This window comes from Rhipicephalus microplus, chromosome 9 (genome assembly GCF_043290135.1).
Source record: "Rhipicephalus microplus isolate Deutch F79 chromosome 9, USDA_Rmic, whole genome shotgun sequence".
NCBI lineage: Eukaryota > Metazoa > Arthropoda > Arachnida > Ixodida > Ixodidae > Rhipicephalus > Rhipicephalus microplus.
Genome location: NC_134708.1, coordinates 60,916,031 through 60,936,776, shown reverse-complemented (window position 1 = coordinate 60,936,776; position 20,746 = coordinate 60,916,031). Strand labels below are relative to the sequence as shown.

Sequence of the window (20,746 nt, the reverse complement as noted above, 5' to 3'; positions counted from 1 at the left end):
CCTGCGCCGGTGGTGGCGGGCAGGCCAGCATTTCTGGCTCGAGCAGCTCGGGTCCGAGGTTCATCTGGAGCGCGGCGCGCCGCACCGAGCTCCTCGACTCGAGGTGCTGCAACTGCGCCACCTGTTGCGGAGCGTCGACACTGCTGGTAGAGGCGCCATGCTGCTGCTGCTGCAGGTTGCCAGACCGCTTGAAGAACACGTCACGGGTCGCCAATTCGCTTCTGGTGCTGCGAGGCGTGTCGTACGCGTGGTACTGCTGTTGTTGTTGTTGGTGCTGCTGCTGGTCTTGGCTTGGCTGCATAACAAAGCTCAAGAGAGTAAGGTGTGCAGATCTACGTTAACGACGGCATTCGGTCATTAAAAAAGGCAACAGGCATGTCTAATTATTCGCGAGCGGGACGGTGTCAGTCCTATTGTTGTGTAGCGCTGGAACTGCCCATGAATCGGTGTAACAACTTTATTTATAGTTTCGTTCTTGCAATCGTGCCCGAAACAAACATCACCGGCAGCATGTGTGTTAAGAGAAGTACAAATAGCACCTCATTAAAACGTAGCTCTTAGGTTCACATAAAATGGGGTGGCATTATAGGGGCGTAACTCAAGAGGACGATATCACCTAAGTCAAGTTTGCCGTCGCATGCGTACTTGAGGCGCATTTTTAATGAAGGCTGGTGGTATTAGGAAGTAACCCAACACTTTAGTCGTTGCTAGTACCATTCTAACACACTCGCTGAATTCCATACGTGAACACTTGTTCATCCAGAAATCACAGTTCATTCATTTTTTTTTTCATTTTCTCTGTGACAGCTAATGCAGTGCTGCAGCACCGGCTGCTACAGTCTCGCAGAAATAAATACTCAATAAAGTGGATGTTAGGACTACCGCCGACTTAGAAACCGCCCAATCGGTAGAGCGTCGAGTGCGTTATCTGAATATTTTAGGCTTAGCTCATACCAGCAGCAATGTGTATTTTCTTCCAGGTTGATTTATTTTCGTTTATGTAGTTACTACTCTACAGCTGAAAGACTACAAAAGATATTTTTTATACCTTTCTTGCCTTCACAGTCCGCTCATTTTATCAGGCTGTGTCTTACAAGGAAACCGAGCCCCTGATGCATACCTATTTCAGTAGCAATATATAGCACATACGACCATTTCATTATTAAGTGCGACGCGTTTCACAGCGTACTGCAGGTCCTTGGAACTGCAGGTCAGGAATCACCCTTACGAAGGCCTGACTCTTGCCGCCGAAACTGTCAAAATATCCGTTCTCACGGAGGATGTACAATATATATATATATATATATATATATATATATATATATATATATATATATATATATAATGAAAGAGACACTATAGTATGAAAGCTATTCTGGGTTTATACTGTAATCATGAGCTTTCTTGTAACGTGCTCTCGCTAGATATTGGGATGTTTCTACAGCTGCTTCGCGCCGTGGCTCAGTGGTGACGCAAAAGTGGTCATTCTGGATGGTTGGATACCTGGCGTCATCACAACTAGCTGGACTGCTGTGTGGATTCACCAGAATCAGTACTGCTGCCTCACGTCAAGCCAGTGTCGATGCTGGTAGGTGCAGCATAGAAAAATTTACTTTACCATCAAAATAAAATATCTTGTAAGAATTCGCTCATATTCACATTTGCATGAGAGCTGTCTCTGTATATCTAATATTTGCATGACAGAGTCAGATCGCTGAAGTATGGTATCAGTAACCCTTTAAAATACATCAAAAAATTGTTATTGTGATTTTATTGTTGTTGGGCAAAATTATATCGCGTCGTATAACGAACGCTTCTCTCTTGAAGTACAATGAGCGTTCTAGTTTTAGTGGCCTGTCGAATGAGGTCACCTAAGAGGTGGTTGATCCTGTACAGTCGCACTCAATCAGACTTGCAACACGAAAGCACGAGCTTCACTAGATCAAACATCGCGGATGGCTTTAATTAGTGCCAGCTTTCTAGAGTTGATGCCATTTTCTGTATTTGGGATGATCTCCGGCGGAGAGAACCGTGTTTAAGTGTAGAAGTAGGGGCTACAGGAAGTCATGTGTGAAAATAGAGCCCATTAGGTCATGAGATCAACGAGATCTCTTGCTCGAAGTCAAGTCTAGCGTGACTGCACATGCACGAGGCTCACCCCATTTCCAGGCTGTTCGTTCAGGTAGCTGCGGAAGGTGGACTTGACGCTGCCCTGCCGTACCCTGAGGTAGACCAGCACCGCCAACACGTAGGCCAGCCCGAGGACACCCAGGCATAGCCCGACTACCGTGAAGTCTGTGGTCCGGCGTTCCACGGGCGCTATTCCGGGAGCCCAGCCAGCGCGAAACGCGATGCACGGCTCGAAGACAGCGCCGGTCTTGTCCGCGCACCGCACGCGAAGCAGGAGCAGTTTGTGCTGAAGCGTGCGCCGTTCGTGCTCGTCGCCCAGCCATTGAAGGAACGTGAGGTTGCTGGCCTGGTACAACGCGAATGGCTGCTGGACTCCGGCAGGCGATGATGACGATGAACCCCGAGACTCTATCCAGCCGTCCGAGCTCAGGTACTGGGTCCGGTTCACTCGGCACCAGAGTGGATCGATGGGAGCCATACCTGCGTCCATGCAAGAATTACATGACGAATAAGAACTTACAATCTATTTTATGCATTCGCCTGAAACTACACTTTTGACCAGGTCCTGCTTAAAGTAGTAGATCTAGTCAGTAAACTTGATCTTTCTGCCTAGTTTCCTTAATATAGCCAGCATTTGACTAGGACCTGATTAAGAGTCTACTTGAAGGTAGCGGTCTTCCTATTTGGCTTCTTCCCCGCATTATATTGCATTTATCGCACCTTCGCTAGAAAGCTTTCCACGCTTTACCTTGTTTGAAATCCGCACGTTCGACCACTGGACGATGTCGTGAAATTACGTCATCGTGTGATCTCGGGATTATGTCATAAAGAACATCAATGAATTGACGATTCGTGACGTCATGATGGCGTCATAAAGCTGGTATCTCTGGTCACGCGACGTCTTGCATTGTTCGTGTTGATGCCTACAATAAGTTTTCGTGTTTGACGAGGCGTCTAAGGCATCCGACCTAACAACACACACCGTAATAACAGAAGCCTGTGTTTTTATGGCCTAGTCTGAGTGGCGAAATTCTTAAGTGGTACAGCCTTGCATTCATGGCTGCATTCATGAAACATTTATAAACCGTTCAAAGTTATTGTCTATGTCACATTGTATTAGGCAAAGTTTACGTTGGTTGAGGTGCGAATGTAGCTTCGAACTTTCTAAACTTCAATTAACTTTCACCAGCACGTCACACAAACTTACATATGTGATCATATCCAACTACAGGATGGATACCTTTACCAACTACTTTTGATCAGCGTTGCCTTTCTTAGAAAAGAATTGTATGACATGCTTTGAAAGTTCCTGATTTCATATCTCCAGCATAATTATCTCTTCAGTTGGAACTATTTGTTACTCTATAAGGTAGACCATCTGTTCACTGCTCTATGAGTACAGCATGGCCTGCACAACTCCATTTTGTCTAAAACATGTCAATATAGTACACTGGTTCCAATGCACACTTTCCAGCTATTAAACATAAATATTTCCATGTCGCTAGTAAACAGGACCCTATGCCCATGAGCTTTGCCAGGATTTTGTCTTTCGCTGCAAAACCTTGTCGCATCGCAGTGGTGGAGCATTGGTGTGGCTTGGGTGGGTGTCAAGTTAGTATTGGTCTAGCTAAAGAAGAGGAAGGGGGGGGGGGAGGGCAAGTGCTTTTTTGGCACTTTGCTGCCTGTGCCTCACCATTATTCTGCTTTGATTAAAACACGGTGCACACCTGCAGTACAAACCCTGTTTCCATAAGTTGTGTGCTAAGTGGTAAGCGCACAACCTTGAAGCCCGCTTGTTTTGTTTCTTGCGACACAGGTCACGTTTCGCCACCAGCACAGTTTTTTTCGTTTGCTTATTCCCGCTGATGTGAGCTAAATGTCATGATGGCGAAACGAGCCGATGTATAAATTAACGATTGCGTGAGCATCACAATTTCACTGGCATGGCTGTGGTTGCGCGCCGCGTTTTAATCAAAACCGAGTGATGGTGACGCAAAGAATCCAGTTAAATCGCAATAGGGAGTTTTAGAATAGCGCAAAGCGAGCCCTTGCAGTAAGGTGGCGGCAACTGCGCATGCGTCGTAATGCAAGTCGGCGTTCCCGTTCGCAGCCCACACGCAAAAAATCCGAAATTGCATGCGGCGATCGTGGCCCGCATGTGGCCCGCAAACACTGGATTCGAGGCTACGGTGTCGCTGTGATCATACGTTTCGGTTTGCAACAGGGCAAACGTTATTCTAAAACTCATATGGCGCCCGCAACGCCCGCAACGCCCGCAACGCCCGCAGCATCCGCAGCGCTTGCAAACGGTATTCTAACGCTTCATAATATTACCTCAGCGCAATAAAGCAATCTCTCTGCACGTTGCATTACGCCACCGCAGCTGCAGTGCATGATGGTACTTGTATTACTATAGGTACATTTAGCGTAGTAAAGCTGCATCAGCAAACTGCATCAGGAAGCTCTACAGTGGCCGTATTTTGATGGATCGCGATGATTGAGTTCACGTGCTGCGTGCTGCTGTTCTACAACAGCAGTCTGGAGAAATACTTTGGTTTGGGCTAGCTAGTTCATAGCACTCATATTGAAAGGGCAGCGCAACGATACGAGGAAAGAAAGAACGACGGGAGGAAAGAAAGACTTTGCTTATCTGTCTTTCTTTCTTCGTGTCGTTGCACTGCCCTTTCAAAATGAGAGCAGTCTGGAGCAAAAGGACTCGAATTTTACGTTTTTCAAAAAATGTCAAGCTCCACAGTAATGTGCACGACAGTTGACGTAGTCCGACAGGGTGGCAGCTAGCGTGCTCTTTGACCGTGTTGTTCAACGCGTTTGTGAAATAATTGTGTGTAATTGTTTGTGCTTGAGCAGCGCGCTGCAACTCACGAGCTGTTCTTAACGTGGCTGTCCAATTTTTCCTCCCACTGCCCAAGGCTCACTGCCTTAACGTTCGCACAGCCTCCGTGATCGGCCTACCTTTAAACAAGCGACGAATTCATGCGATGACGTCACATGCGATGTCACGTTAAGTGAAGTCATGGTGCCACCGCGATGACGTCCCTCCATGACGTCATCAATGTATTTTTTTATTGCTCGTGCTAGCGCTGCCACTGTCGACCGTCAATTTTTGCCAATGATTATGCATCAAAGTTGTCATCAGAAAAAATGATTGCCTCTGATACAAAGATGGACTTTATGATTAATGCCTCTCCTCCTCACTCACTCAACTGTCTTGGCTAACCAGCCCACCGACAGCTCTTTGGCTGAAGTAGAATTAATCAAATAATTTTGATTAAGAACAGTCCCCGCTTGCTTAGATGTATTGATCTTTTAGGCTGCATTTTCCTTTCCGTAACAATGAATATGTACCTGTAATATGCGGCTGGTATAATGCTTTACGCATTTCATATTTACACACCTTGTTTTGCAGGTGCACTAAAGATTACTCACTTTACTTATATCGTGCTCATCCCTGAAGTGTTCTGTCTCTTAAATGTTTCGCATACATAAAGCAATATATATTACCTAGCTAGGAGCTCAGGAACGGTTAACATCCAGGCATGACATGCTTCACTTGGGGCTTTGTTCATAATTATAAACAAGGAATCGCATCATGAAAACACTACCAGCCAAACATTCCGTAGAGATGATTAACCAACACAGCTGAAATATGTGGCGCCGTTGTTTATCACTGTTTTTAAAAAATATATTTATTATAAGCCTTACGAATTCTTTAGTACATTTGATGAACGAGTTTTCGATTAGCCTACGTAGTCATATAAACCTTCCCTGTAACATCAGCTCACCCGACGTGATATTATTTATTTATTTTATTTATTTAATGCATACTGCAGACCTTCACAGGTCCAAGCAGGTGGGCACGGTACAAGTAGTAAGTACATGTTAGGCACTCAAGTCACATAGAAAAGAAAAAAGAAAAGAATTCAACATACAAATACAGGTTTACACACCCAACACACAGTTTACACACAGTAAATCAACCAAAGTGAATCTTTATACAGAGTTTTTTAGAAGGTTCCATTCTTCCACTGTTCGTGGAAAAAAAGAAAATTTAAATACATCTGTTCGTGCAAAATAAGGTGTTAGGATTCAGGGGTGATGGTGTCTCGTATGCCTTGTCGATATGGGTGTCAGGTACTGTGTAGGGTCTAGTGCTGTTTGTCTTTGAAGAAGTTGGGAAAGAAAATTAAGTCTAAATGTCTTCCGTCGTGACTCAAGTAGTTCAATGCCATTAGCTCTAATTAACTCAGAAGGTGAATCAGTGTGACGAAATTTAGAGTATATATACCTTACAGCTTTCCTTTGGATTCTTTCTAGTTTGTTGACGTTTTTCTGTGTGAACGGGTCCCATATTATGCATGCATATTCTAACTTTGGTCGGATTATTGATTGGTAGGCCAGGAGTTTGACATCAGGAGGAGCGTTTTTTAATTTGTGTCGTAAGAAAGACAGTTTACGGAAGGCGGAAGCGGAGATATTGTCAATATATTGATTCCAAGATAAATTACTTGTGAGTGTTACTCCTAAATATTTGAACTCAGAAACTTGCTGTAGAGGTGACTCATTTAATGTATAAGTATACTGAAGTGGATTTTTCTTCCGGGTTATACGCATGCATACAATTTTCTCTAAGTTCAAAGCCATCCCCCAGCGATTGCACCATTGAAAAACATTAAACAAACTATGATTAAGGTCATGTTGATTTTCCGGGCAAGTAATTTCATTATATAAGACACAATCGTCTGCGAACAGACGAATTTGCACAGATGAACATACCACGCTTACAATGTCATTTATATACAGCAGGAACAGTAGGGGTCCCAAGACACTCCCCTGCGGTACTCCAGAAGCGACAGGAAGACAACCCGATCGCTGATCCCCAATTTCTACGTACTGAATTCAGTTTTTTAAATAATCAATAACCCAGAAAACTAAGATGCGAGGAAGACCAATATTGTTCAATTTTAGTATTAGTCTGTCATGAGGAACCCTATCAAACGCTTTACTAAAATCCAAGAATATCGCATCAGTTTGACCGTTTTTTATCTAGAGTAGATGCAAAGGAATGACATATAGTGAGCAGTTGAGTCACAGTTGAAAACCCTTTTCTGAAACCATGTTGAGAATCAGCTAAGACGGCATTTTTTTCAAGATATTCGGTGATATGATGCGCGATTATATGCTCAATTAATTTACAGCATGCTGATGTTAAGGATGTTGGGCGATAATTTTCAAAAAGCAAGCGGTTACCTTTTTTAAATACCGGTGCAACTCGGGCTGCCTTCTAGTCACTAGGGAGCTTTGAAGATATCAAAGATACACGGAATATAATCACAAGATATTTCGCTATAACTTCAGCATATCGGCAAAGAAAGGTGTTTGGAATATTATCAGGACCGCTTGATTTCTTAGTTTTCAGTTTTAAGAGCATGGAAAATACACCCGGGTACGAAACAAAGTCAGTCTCTGTCGTGTGAAACGATGGAACATCAGATGGATATACACTTGTGCTAGTAAACACGCTATGGAAGTATATATTGAAATGCTCAGCTATAGTCTCTTTGTCCGTAACAATAGATTCATTTACTAACATTTCGGATACAGTCTTTTTTTTGTCCGTAAAGTGGTACCAAAATTTTTCAGGGTCATTTTTTATGAAGTTTGGGAGAGTTGTTTGGAAATAATAATCCTTAGAAGAACACACAGCTTGTGCGAGGCTAGCCTGTAATGGTCCGATTTTAGTCAAATCCGCACGCTTCTTTTTTAGACGTTTAATTTTACGTTTCAAGTGAATAATACTACGCGTTATCCAGGGGGTCTGTTTGTGAGTTTTCTTTTTTCGGCTTGGGACAAATTTAGCTAAACAGTGTTCACACATTTTTTCAAACTGGGCCCAGAGAGAGCATACGTCATCATTGTCAAAGTCAGCAAGACCGGTCTCCAGATAATCAACTATGGACGCGTCATCTGCGCGGGAATAGTCTTTAAAAGACCGTACTTGACAGCGTTTCTTATCACCACGTTTCAACAGTGGGACGGAAAGGCCCACAAGATAGTGATCAGATAATCCGGATTCGACAGACACGGTATATTCGCTGAACGCACGATTGAAAAATATCAGTTCTAAAACTGAACTGCAAGACCCTTGGACACGCGTTGGGTCGTGAACCAGCTGGGCCGAATCATGAGTGAGCATAATACTAAACATAATGTTAGCATGCTCAACATTCTGGGGACCAGCGTGCATTAATTCCCAATTAATAGTTGGTAGATTGAAGTCACCTACAAGAATAATTTTATATTTGTGATATTGAGACATATGTTGCTCAAGTTTGCTTAAGTATTCAGGGGGCGTGTCTGGAGGGCGGTAAAGCGCGTATAAAATAAAACGCTGACCCCAACAAGATAATTTAATGCACAAGCACTCCAAGTCAGCAATATCGTCCAGCAATATGGCTTCAATCTGTTGTTTGATTAGAACCGCCACACCGCCACCCCTAGAGGCGCGGTCTTTGCGAAAGACTTTGTAGTTCGGTGGGAATATCGTATCATCACTTATTTCGTTGCGTAGCCATGTTTCAGTGATTACTGTAACGTGCGGATCATGCTGGAGTGAAGTGATTTCAAGGAGGTCAGTTTTATTTACAATACTTTGCGCATTTACATTAACAAAGCGTAGGTTTTTGTTTCTACTGCTGAATAGGGGTTGATCGTTCCTGTCATCATACTCGTTAGGTGCATGAAAAGGGGCATCGTTCAAGAGTCTGGCGTCGACAGCGACTGGGCGCGCTGCCTCGTCATGGGGCGGCTTAGATCTGGGTCGTTTTTTTTTTTTGATCAGTACTCTTTCATTCTTGACATCATCCCACATGTAACATTGCTTATTAATGTAGAGTTTATCAAAAGCCAAGGACACTTTTTCCTTATTCAATCGGTTCTGTTTTGCACTGTCCCAGAGCTTCTTTCTGACATCCCTTATTTTCCGTGAGAAGTCTTCGCCAATAGAAATTCCCGTGTTCTTAAGCTTAGCTCCCCTTTCCAGTATCTGTGCTTTGTTCCTGAAGTCAAGAAGCTTGAAAATGATAGGCCTAATCTTATTTGGTGCCGGTTTACCCAAGCGATGAATACGTTCGATTGCTACTGGATCGAGCTCGAGGATATTTGCAATGACTTTGCTATTAACGGCTTCTTCAAGGCTTTCGCTATTTTCGTCCTTTTCTTCAGGCAGTCCGTAAACTATCAGATTGGATCGCCTGCTGTGGTTCTCCAGAATATAGTATCTTTGTGTCTATCCTAAATTGTTACGGCATGCACTGGCTACCCACTAATTATAGCTGGACATAATTGAAACGCTGGGAAAGCTGCATTGACATAACATAGCAATTGTGTTATAACATTCTCATAACAATTACTGTTATATTTAAATGTGAAAGCGGCATTACAGGACGCCCGACCATGGCGCTAAACTCGCAATGTAAGAATAGCTGAGACATTCACGAACATATTCACATACGTGCGATGCCAGAATCGTAACAAGTGTATGTCTGTACTGTAAAATCTGGTTACATATTCAGGCATGGAGAATAAAATAATAAGGATTGGCGACACGAAAACAAGTTAAGCTTTCTGGAGGCCCCTATGCACTACAAGTTCATGCGTGTTCTCGTTCTCTCCCAATACACACAAGCAGACGAAGACAGTCAGGAAGTTTCATGTGTCGAATACATTAAGTAACGGGAATACGCACCGTACTATTCAATCAGGAAGTGCGATGCTGCAAGTTCCGAGGCGCCGGCTAATGCACTTTTCGAGTACAGCCTTACGCGCTCACCAAGGCGCCGCGTTCGAATAATCCAAAAAGAGGCTGCTTTCTTGAGGTGTGTTTCAGCAATATTGGGACAGCTTTGTGAATGTTGCAGAAAACTCAGACATAACCCCTATTATTGGCGAGATGCGGTGGCCCGATTCCAGTAAACATGGTGCTCGTGACAGTCTCTTTTCTCAGGTAATGCTCCATGCATGTTTTCATAAGCAGGTAAGTGCCATTCCATGATGTACTGCCGGGAACGTGAAGACGTGACAGGTAAGACATTCGCAAACAAGCCAACACGCGAGCAAGTAAGAAAGCAAACAAAGAAAAAAAAAGAGAGAAGGAATAAACGCAAGAGTATCATTCTTGAAACGTTTTTTCATATTTCTGCGTTTCAATTGTGTTTGTGAATGAACATGGGGGAGGCTTTCAGTCCTGGAATGCGAATCTTACTCTAGCATTCAAAAGTCCTAAGACCTTTACATTTCGCGAACTATAAGTGGGCAAACATGTTTATCGCCCAGACATGCTGCGTTATTATTTTTGTTGTGACACGCGTACCTTTTGCACGCTAATACCCTTTGGCTTGTTTCCTCCTGAATGCAGCTTTCAGCACGAAAAATTACCAACATGACTACACTTAAAAGAAAAAAAAAATTGTCGGTGGAACGCATATAAACATCAACCTCAAATGAAATGAAATAATGAAGTAACAAACACCAAACATTGCAAACGATTGTTGCAGCATCGTTTGGGACAAGTCAGCCGTGAGTGCTTGCGGAATACAATAAACTGATGGTTATTAGAAGACTAGATTTATACAGTCTGTGAACTGCATAAAGATAGGTTTAGACTGCCTGTAGACTGTTTGTGTCATTTGTTGTAAGTGTTTGTAGAACAACTGGTTGGAAGAATCGCATTGCACAGTGATCGTTCGACTACACCAAAACTGCATGTATATGTTCCAAATGGTGGAAGTGAACTAAATTGTCAGGCTGATAGCTAGATCATAACCAAGAAAAATTCATTTTCACGTTTCGACAATTTCTGACCTCGACGACATATTAACCTTAGGAAACGTGCTGCAATCTTATGTTGATGCACAAAAAGTACTATGCATAATTGGCATGCTTGAAGGGGTTTAGAAGCGATCAACTGTCTCTTGAGAGAGCGACACTACTGGACATGTACCGTCGACTGATCCAACTATACGCATACGGTGAATCAACAAGAGCTAATACCAGTTTAATATACTTGCGCTGTTCGCCCAAAAACACTTTCCTACCTAATCCTGAATTGTGGCACAGAGCCGTTATTTCCCTCGAAACAAAGGTTCAACTGACTCATTCTTTCATTCGATGTTAAGTTGGGAAATGCATGCATGCACAGTGGTCACGTGACGTTGGTGAGAACTGAGTGTTGAAAACTCAAGGAGAGAGCTTAACTCAGAGCGTGTTTGTGGGACAGCTGGTCACAGTGCTTATCAGAATGACGACACACAAATTAAAATCATTGTTGTGACGCACAGCGGAACACGTGAGCGGAGGAACCATTACGCACTAGTCATGCAAATGCAGACGGAGAAAATTGGCCCCGTATCTGCATGTTTCACTGCAAATGTTGTTGAAAGGCGAGAGTCTTGCGCCTGGAGAGAGTGAACAAAACGTTTATTTGATGTTATGCGCAAGAAAATCGCTGAATGGTATTCTGGAGGCGCTGCTTTAGAGTGCCTCGAGCGTGCAGCGGAGGTGAACGAGCACATAAAGCCACGTCACATGTGAGGCATGAGCGCTATCTAGCAGATATCTTGGAAAACGAAGCGCGTGGCGTGCGCGCTCATCTCGGAGGTGATAAGGTGTACAACGCAAGGCGACGGGTAGGTGCCACCACCGTGTCGTCTTGGCAAAGCGTCGGAAACACTTGCCTTTTCATGCAAGCGTCGCATGGTCAGCGCAACGAGATAAACGCTACGGTCCTTAAAATTACTTATGTATGCCTTTTATAGTAAGAGACACACATACAGAAAATTGACGTGTTGTTATGTCACCTCAGATATGCACAATAATTGCTTTATGATTGACAATACCACAAATATGAACGCTGAATCTCAAGCAATATTGGTGGGCGCAGTGGATGGGGTCGGGCGTCTGGGGTATCGTCTGGTGCAGTTTGAGGTACCGTTAAGGGCGGACAAACAGACAACTGTACAGACTGACAGACCAAAATTTTTGCGTTGAAGGTTCCTAAGGAAACTATCGTCTTTATTATATGGCACTTAAAACCTGAGATATTGTCAATAGGCCAAGGCTGCTTCATGTACTATCTTCAGTAGACGAGGACACAAAAGAATAAACGAAATTAAAACTATAGATCTGGTTTCAGTTTCACCGACAGCGTAGGTACTTAGAACGAAAAATTCCAGCATATTCTTCAAAGTTCCGCGAAATCTGAGCTCATGAATTCAGGAATTCCATCATTGTCATCTTTTTAATTTTCGGACCAGAGCCGCGAAAATCTGTTAGGCATTTTTTTCACGCAGTTTGGCACAGGTCCTTAATACTGCTGAAGAAACGGCGTGATGGCGAGCGAATTCAAGACTCATCTTGTATTGAATCCTCATTTTCATGCAGTGATAGAATTTCTTAGAAATTCTGCTTGCCTCTGAAGTTCTCAAGTGGTTAAGATTAAAAAGACATAAACACCAGCAACGGCTTGCTTTAACTTTAAACTTTTTTTAAATACTCAAGTTTTCATATCTTATTTGTGTGCTTGAAAGATATTGAAGCTTGACTTCGTTTGAAAAGTAACACATGTTGCTCGGTCTCCTGAGTGCAAGGTGATCCACAATAATCAAAGCGTCCTAGGAACTGGTGTTTAATGCATATTCAAGAGAATTGTAGCGGTGTATGCGCAAATCCCAATTACCCGCGATATTTCATATCGTATAATACATCATGTAGTTCTATCGGCTTAAATACCGATGTGGAGTTAACTTTAGATGCCATCGATCCGGGGCATGCCTGCATGCCACTACTTTCACAGCGTGTTAGAACAGAGGTCGTGCACGTGTTTAGAAACCAGAATACGGGAGCGTGTAGTAAATCAGTACACTTGCAGGGTTCATTGTGTATTCTAAGGCAAAAGCCAGCTTCTTTATCTGAGGCGATAGTATTAGATGGCTAATCAAATGCTAAAATAAACTGGCGTCCCCCGGCGGCAGAGTCCCACGGGTGATGCAAAAAAAGCATCACGTGATGACATCACCATATGACGTTGCAATGGCTGCACAGATCATCATAACTTGTGACGTAACTATGGCGTCATCATGACGTCGCACAAGACATTGTAGTTTGGCCGGCCGATCACGGTGGAAGTGTAAGGGCCAAACCTCATAAGCGCGAAAATGCACGCGACAGCGACGAGCGACGAAACAGGGCGTTCGCGCGACGTGTCGCGTGCTCGTTTTCGCACGATCGCTCGGTTCTTCAGATTTGGAAACCATCGCTCATCGCCCGGAAGTGCTGGGCTCAAGCAGCTAATAGCGAAATACCGGAAAAGACTAAGACTACATAGGTGCACGTGACCCTGCCCGAGTCACGTATGCGCAACAAAAAATAACGCAATGTTTATTACGCATGTACATATAAAAAGCGCTGCAAGGCAATAATAAACACTTTCCGTTTCATTACACAACAATATATCTTATTTTTAAATTGCATACCGCTCGCTACGCGGTTTTCTTGGTGCGAGTAGACGGCCTCATGCCAGCAACAGTGGAATTCGCTCGCCGAAGCCGTCGCGTGAATGAGGTTTGCCTGCGCTAGCGACTGATCGCGCGAAGCCGATCTACGTCGCGTCGCTTGTCGCTGTCGCGTGCATTTTCGCGCTTATGAGGTTTGGCCTTAAGACCATGTGAGGGGTCTTTGATCCGGGAAGCACTGAAACGACGATACTAGATATGAGGGATGACGTTTGGAGGGCGCCGAAAATTTCCACCACTTGGTTTTCTTTAACGTGCATTTACATCACACAGTAAAGAAGCCTCGACCACTTCGCCTCCGCTGATACGCGACCGCCGCCACCGGAATTGAACCCGCGACCTTTGGGTGAACAGCCGAACACCGTAACCAAAGATGAAGAATGACAGACAAGCCATTGAGATGTGGGTTGCAGTGGCGTTGAACCATGGTTGACCAACAAGCGCCATGAGATTTAACGGCATGTTAGCAGTGATAAATAATTTACATGACATGACGCAATTTGGCTGTAAATTCGCCTAATCACGCATGATGTGAACGTGTAATATTTTGCTACAGGGAAGATTTATTTGGTTACAGCGGATCTAGCTAACGCCGTACAGAGCGCACAGGATTGCTCGCCAACAGGAGAGCTTGCGAATGAAAATAGAACGTCGTCGGCTTCCTCCTCTGGATGTTATTTCAGCACCTGGGCCAGAGTGATGTTACAATAAAATGACAATGACATGCAGAGTAGTCTACGAGTGCTGTATGAATGATTATTGATTGTGCTACCAAAATATGAGAATTTAAAGACAAGCGGCTCTTCAATGCTTTCGGGCCCAGACGCAGAAACGTCAGTGCTTTCTGATGAATCTACCATTTGGATTTGTGAGGTTTAACGTCCCAAAACCACCATATGATTATGAGAGACGCCGTAGTGGAGGACTCCGGAAATTTCGACCACCTGGGGTTCTTTAACGTGCACCCAAATCCGAGCACACGGGCTTACAACAATTCCGCCTCCATCGGAATTGCAGCCGCCGCAGCCGGGATTTGAACCCGCGACCTGCGGGTCAGCAGCCGAGTACCTTAGCCACTAGACCACCGCAGCGGGGCCTGATGAATCTACCAGGGCCGCAGCCTCTGTTAAGAGGCTATACGGAAAGTTTGGGAAACGAATAAGATAACAATATTCATTTTTAAGATGGCCAGCAATACTTTAGGTTTAAAAAGTAGTTCTCCCCTCAAGAACATAAGAAGTGAAGTAGGAACTGCCGTCGGACGTAAGGCAACAGAAAATGCTTGTTCCTACGGTTCAGGGTATTTGTAAGGGGATGTGGAAAGCTGTAAGTAGCTCGCCACATCTATCACCCTTGAGTAGATCACCACCGTACAAAAGGTGTGCATGAACCTTAAGACACGTCGGAGATTATCACGCTGCCCCGTATGCAAGTACTTTATGGCCTATTGCGCTTACACCCGCTTGGAATGGGGTCAAGCGCACGTCTAATGGAGGAAGGATAATAGGGGCCACGTGCGAAGCCGGTTTTGACGGCACCGTTCACTGCTGCTTTTATTTTCGCGCTTCGCGTACCCTTATAAGTCGAATAGACAGCCTTAATCTCGACTTGCCTCAAAAAGGCTCAGGAAGAGATAATTATGCTTACACGCGTGCTTCTCTGTGTTTCTTATTTAAATACGGATTAGCTTTCTAAAACTTTCGGACGTGGTAGATGACTCGTAAGCAGCTCCAGGATGTAGAAGAACCTTGTAGAAATTTTCAGAGCTTCAGGTAAACGTGCGAAGCACTCGCAGCGATGACATTGTTTCTGGTGAGCGACTCTTGGTCTGAAGGTGGTGGGATCGAATCAGGGCCGTCTCTCCCAGTCGTCTGGCAGCAATATAGAGGTCTGTGTGCCTAGATATGGATGCCCGCCGTTAAAGGACCCCAGTTGGTCGAAATTTCCAGAGCGCTCCGCTATATATACGATGTCTCTCATAATCATGCCATGGTTTTTGAACCTACAACATCAATGCAGTGGAAGCAGTGGAAGGATGAGTGATTCTTCTGTGGTACCCTGTGTATACTGGGGGTCAGGGCTACTCAAGCTGTTCTCATAGCTTTTACCTGCCCTCTACGTAACATGTTTTTGTTGCAGAATAAAACTTCGATTTCAGTTTCAAAATAACGAAATGTGTAACTGAGTACGTTCCGTAAATTTATCATCACAATTAGTATGACTACGCCCACTGCAGGGCAAAGACTTCTCCCGCGTCCCACTAAATGAACCCCCTCGTGTGCTTGATGCTGCTACCCGCAAACTTGTAATCAATTTTTCCACCTAACCTTCAGCCACCACCTCGCGCATTTGCCATTTTGAGAATCTTGTCAGTTATCCCTAATGACCAGCGCTTATCTTGCTTACACGCTGCAGGTCCTGCCCATGTCTATTCATTCTGCTTGATTTCGACTACGGTTTCCTTCCCACTCATTTGCTCCATGACCCATTGTGCTTTCTTCTTGTCCGTTAATATTGCACCTATCACATTCCTTTCCGTTGCTTGCTGCGTTGCCCCCAGTGGAAGGTCCTCAGTTTTAGCAACTTACAAAGGGATAACACTGAGATGTTCGAAGACTCAATTGTATAAAAGCCAAAGCGCTTCACCGAACGTCAGATTATTGTCAATCGACAACCGTGCTCTTTGTATTCATTTCGCGACCTGTAGCACGTGCGCTAGCTCGGCACAGCTTTATCTGTTAACGAGTTCAAATCTTTACCTATTTGACGGCTGCGATCTTAATCGTCACAAACTATGCGTGCCAACGGGTTAACGTGAATAGGGTGCGGCTTCGGCTGAGCCCTTCACTGTAAGCCTGTGAGCCCAAAGCCCCGTACTCTAGCACGTCCTTCCACTGAACGCTCCGTTTCGAATCCATTAAGTGTATGGCAGCACCTGCCTTCGCCGAAGGTATAGCCGCAACATTGTTTCTTAAGTGTACACTAGCGGGAGGTCTGGCATGCAAGCTCAAAGCCATAACGCTTCAGCCAGCAGGATAATGATGACTAGTATTCAAGAAGTTGCCAAAGTTTCAGTCTTTCGGCTCCGTGGGGCCAGCAGACGCTTTGACCCAAGAGGAAGTTGGCAAAAGTTGAGCAGTCCCACCAGGAATAGCTTCCCCGTTTTAGGCTTACTAGTTCAAATCAGGTCACAAGGTTCACAATGAGCTGTTTTTTTATATAAAACAAAAGTGAAAATGGAACAATTCGAAACGCCACAAGTGCATTCGAAGTCGCAAGCGTGAAGGCTATACATAGGCATCCCGCCAATACCACAGTGGTTTTATGATCCCAGCATCCGAGTTTCTTCTGGTAAATATCGGAGCAAACTATAACTTGACTACCCTTCCCCCCCCCCACACCCCGTAGCCAGGGGTGCGTGTGGGTAGGGTGGTTCAACTTCCTACTGCAACGACACCACCTTCAAAAATTCCGTAAATAAATGGGGAAGTTAGGTGTTTTTCCCAAATAGTCAAGACCGTCAGCAAGTGCCCCCTCTTCCCGTCTCCGACAAAGAATTTCTGACTACGGGCCTGATATGGTGGTAGCCTTATGTGCGTTAATCAGCCATAACACTTGAGAAGCACTGGGTCATAGTTCAGTCGAGCGGCGGTATACTATACTCATCTAGGATTAGCGAAGGACGGCATCGAGTCGTGGCTTGTTTGAGAGTACCGAGGCGAACTTCCAGACTCAGGTAAACGTTTTACGGTGAACGCTTTTGAACGTGCATAAACATACGCCAGCTGCCCACTGGATTCGTGTGCTTGAAATTGAGCGTTAGTGAGAGTTGCGAGCCTGAGTAGGCATGATATTAGCGGGAGTTTATAGGAAGTTTCAATATTGGGGCCGCAAAGAAATAGCGTCGAGGCCACTGCGCGTGCGCGGGACCCAAACAGGGTTGGTGTTTTGCGTTGGGGACGCAATTTCTCGAACATAGCGGGGGCCTAGAAGCCTGCCGGAAAAGTTTTGCGTGAGACAAACGTGATGGCACGCACTGAAGTGACAGCTCTCGGACAAGACTAGAGTGACATAGAAAATGGGGGGGGGGGGGGCGGGGGGGGGAAGGGGGGTGTCCAACGCAACGCGCTGCAGGCCCTAATCGAAAACTGTTAGCCTCTGCTTGACCCAAAGCGTGCATACGCAAAGGGCTTTTGGACCCCGATCTGAGTGGGGCGGGAATGCTCGTGAACATTAGTGACAGCCAAATAACATGATTTGGAAGGAAAGTAAGAGACGGTGAATTGAGTACACAGCAATGGGAGCCTGAAGTAATGTCGGCAAGTCTATAGTGAACTATAATTGTATTCTAGTTAACTATAGGCAAGTCTGAGTGGACGTGAGTGTTCGTGTAAGCAAGAGCGTGCGAGGGAAGTGCATAGACGAGTGTGTGAATAAGCGGAGTGGCCATGAGTATATGAATGAAAGGGCGTGACAGGATGCACGGTGCTGAAGAAGGTTAATTTCGAGCAGTTCGCGGGTAATCTTTTCCAGACTGTGCGTTCAGCGCGTGAAAGTTCTGTACGTGACGAAGTCATGTAGTACTTACTCTTAGCTGTTAATTTTGGTTGAAACATTCTTCGGGACGAGAGTGACATTGGTGGGGCTCTTATAATAATAATAATAATAATAATAATAATAATAATAATAATAATAATAATAATAATAATAATAATAATAATAATAATAATAATAATAATAATAATAATAATAATAATAATAATAATAATAATAATAATAATAATAATAATAATAATAATAATAATAATGTTTAATCATTTGTTTAATGTCCCCTGGAACAACCATGAAGTTTTAGTACAGATGAACGCAAAAATAAAGCTATACAAATGAACAACACAATGCAGACACTCTTCACGAAAATCAAGTAAAAAGAGTGACAACACACAGACAAAAATAAACCAGTGCAAAACTTCTAAAATAAAGAGAGAATACGAGAATAATAGAATCTAAGTGATAAATAAAGGGAAATATACTGGCTATGTAGAAACCCTCTTGAAAGATGGAAAAGTGAAGAATATGTACGTTGTGAAAAACTAGTACTAAGCTCAGATAAAACAAGCAGTGACAGTGGACTGTGAAAAACTTCAAGATCATGAAAGTTAACATTACATAGACTTTGTGTTCTGTGAACAGTAGAGCGTTCAAATATGTTAGAAGGCAGATGGAATGGTCGATTCTCTCTGGTTAACTTACGCGGAATCCGAAAATTTGCACAACTTAGCAGTGAAAGGTGGGATATCATACCGTGGACTAGTTCGTAAAGAAATATTAGGTGAGCGTAATTTCGTCGGCAATGAAGTGATGGCAATAATAGTAATCTGGTAGTGTTAGAACGAGATCCAGAGGGATTTCTAGTGAAGCGATGATTGTGAATGCTCATGAATTTTTTTTTTCTGGACTCGTTCAACGGTGTCATTGCAAGATTTAGCCATGCTATTTCAGATGAAGGAAATATATTCAAGTTGAAGAAGACATATTGTATTTTACAATGTGTGGAAGGCTGTATAAGAGCCTTCCACACATTGTGGAGACACATTGTGAATTCTCGAGACATTTTGCAAACACAGTCGAGAGAACGAAAGCCTCCCGCGACAGTAATACTACTAATATTATTATTCATAACATTCATAATATGAAATAATAATCATAGTATTACGAATATATTACTGTTAATAATATTAAACTTATTACTGTTAGTGGTAGTAGGATAGTAGTAATACTGATTATAAGTACCCATGCAATCATCATCACTTAGTGAAAGGCGAACCTCTTTTTATGGCACAAAGAAACCTCGCGGGCTCCCCATTCTCCTAACGAAGGCGAAAACAATTTTATTTTCCTGCTTAGTGAATTTATTGATCCCCCTTCCCTCAATCTATCCAAAACCTTTGTTCTGCTTAACATAGCGTTGCACTGCATTGATGAAGTATCCAAGGCATTGCAGGTTTACTGCCCCTGTCTCAATTTCACACTGCCACCCCGCTCGGCCCACCTATCACCAAGCAATATTATCATGTGATGACACCGGAATGTGACGTCATACTGGCTTTACAAGATACGTGAGGGCTTGGAAAATTTGGTTAATTTTGAAAGGACAAGACAGCACTGAAATTTAGACAACCACCTCCCGAGGACCTTCACAAATAGTGACGTCACAAGGTGGCTTCCCAAGAACGTCAAATCGCAAGGACGTCAGAAATATCGATTTCACAAAGAGACTTCACAAAGTGCCTTCACGAAAACGTCACAAGCTTGTGAAGTCGTTACGTGATGCTTCATTTTGTATCACACGTGGTGAGGCCGCCGACGGCGACGGTATATTTCTGCCTTTCATGAGGCATTTGAGGCTTTCCACTTAGAAAAAAAAAAACAACAAAAAACCTCGGTACGTTCCAAAAGAAAAGTGAGTTCATGAAACGTGACTGAAGGTAAGTGAGCTCTACTGCGTTATTCAAACACAATGGAGGAGACGTCCCTGCTCCTGTGGCCCATTATGAAGTGCCACCAAATGGTAAAATTGCTAGAACATTTACTCCTAATCTTGACGTCTACAAGTGGGGCTTCTAGTAAGTAATTTGCGCGGATGAGACTAGTAATGATGAAATAGAAATAAAGGTTCTATTGGTTCAAGATTGTCGCAAAACTTGCACAACGGGAATGCCTTGATTTTAGCTTTATTTAGGTAATCGTTTTGTTTCGGAATTCTACAGCGTAATCTAGTGTAAGAAGGGTCTGATAGGCGAGCACACGCTATTGTTTATTCCAGCATTGTCTCATACGAGCAAAATCTTGAAATTTACCCAATGAAAATTTTTCTGTGTTCTTTTTTCGAAAAAAGCATTTCTGAACGTTAATGCTGTTGCGTAAGCCATATCTGTAACAAACTGCGATGTGGCAGCCGATTTGTTGGCCTAACTGTTGCCTTTCTGTAGTGAATCAGGGGTTATAGCGAGATTTACCCAATATCT

At 43.8% G+C, this 20,746-nt stretch overlaps 1 protein-coding gene across 1 annotated transcript in view; it reads right to left on the bottom strand.

Moving 5' to 3' along the window:
• The window catches only part of LOC142772280 (uncharacterized), a 41,810-nt gene that overhangs the window by 17,282 nt on the left and 3,782 nt on the right, over positions 1 to 20,746 (bottom strand). The window contains exons 2-3 of the mRNA XM_075874478.1: positions 2,159 to 2,610; positions 1 to 295 (exon numbers count right to left, since the gene is read on the bottom strand). The exon at positions 1 to 295 is cut by the window's left edge and continues 14 nt beyond it. Coding sequence (XP_075730593.1) covers positions 1 to 295; positions 2,159 to 2,610 — 747 coding nt within the window. The remainder of the gene's footprint in view (positions 296 to 2,158; positions 2,611 to 20,746) is intronic.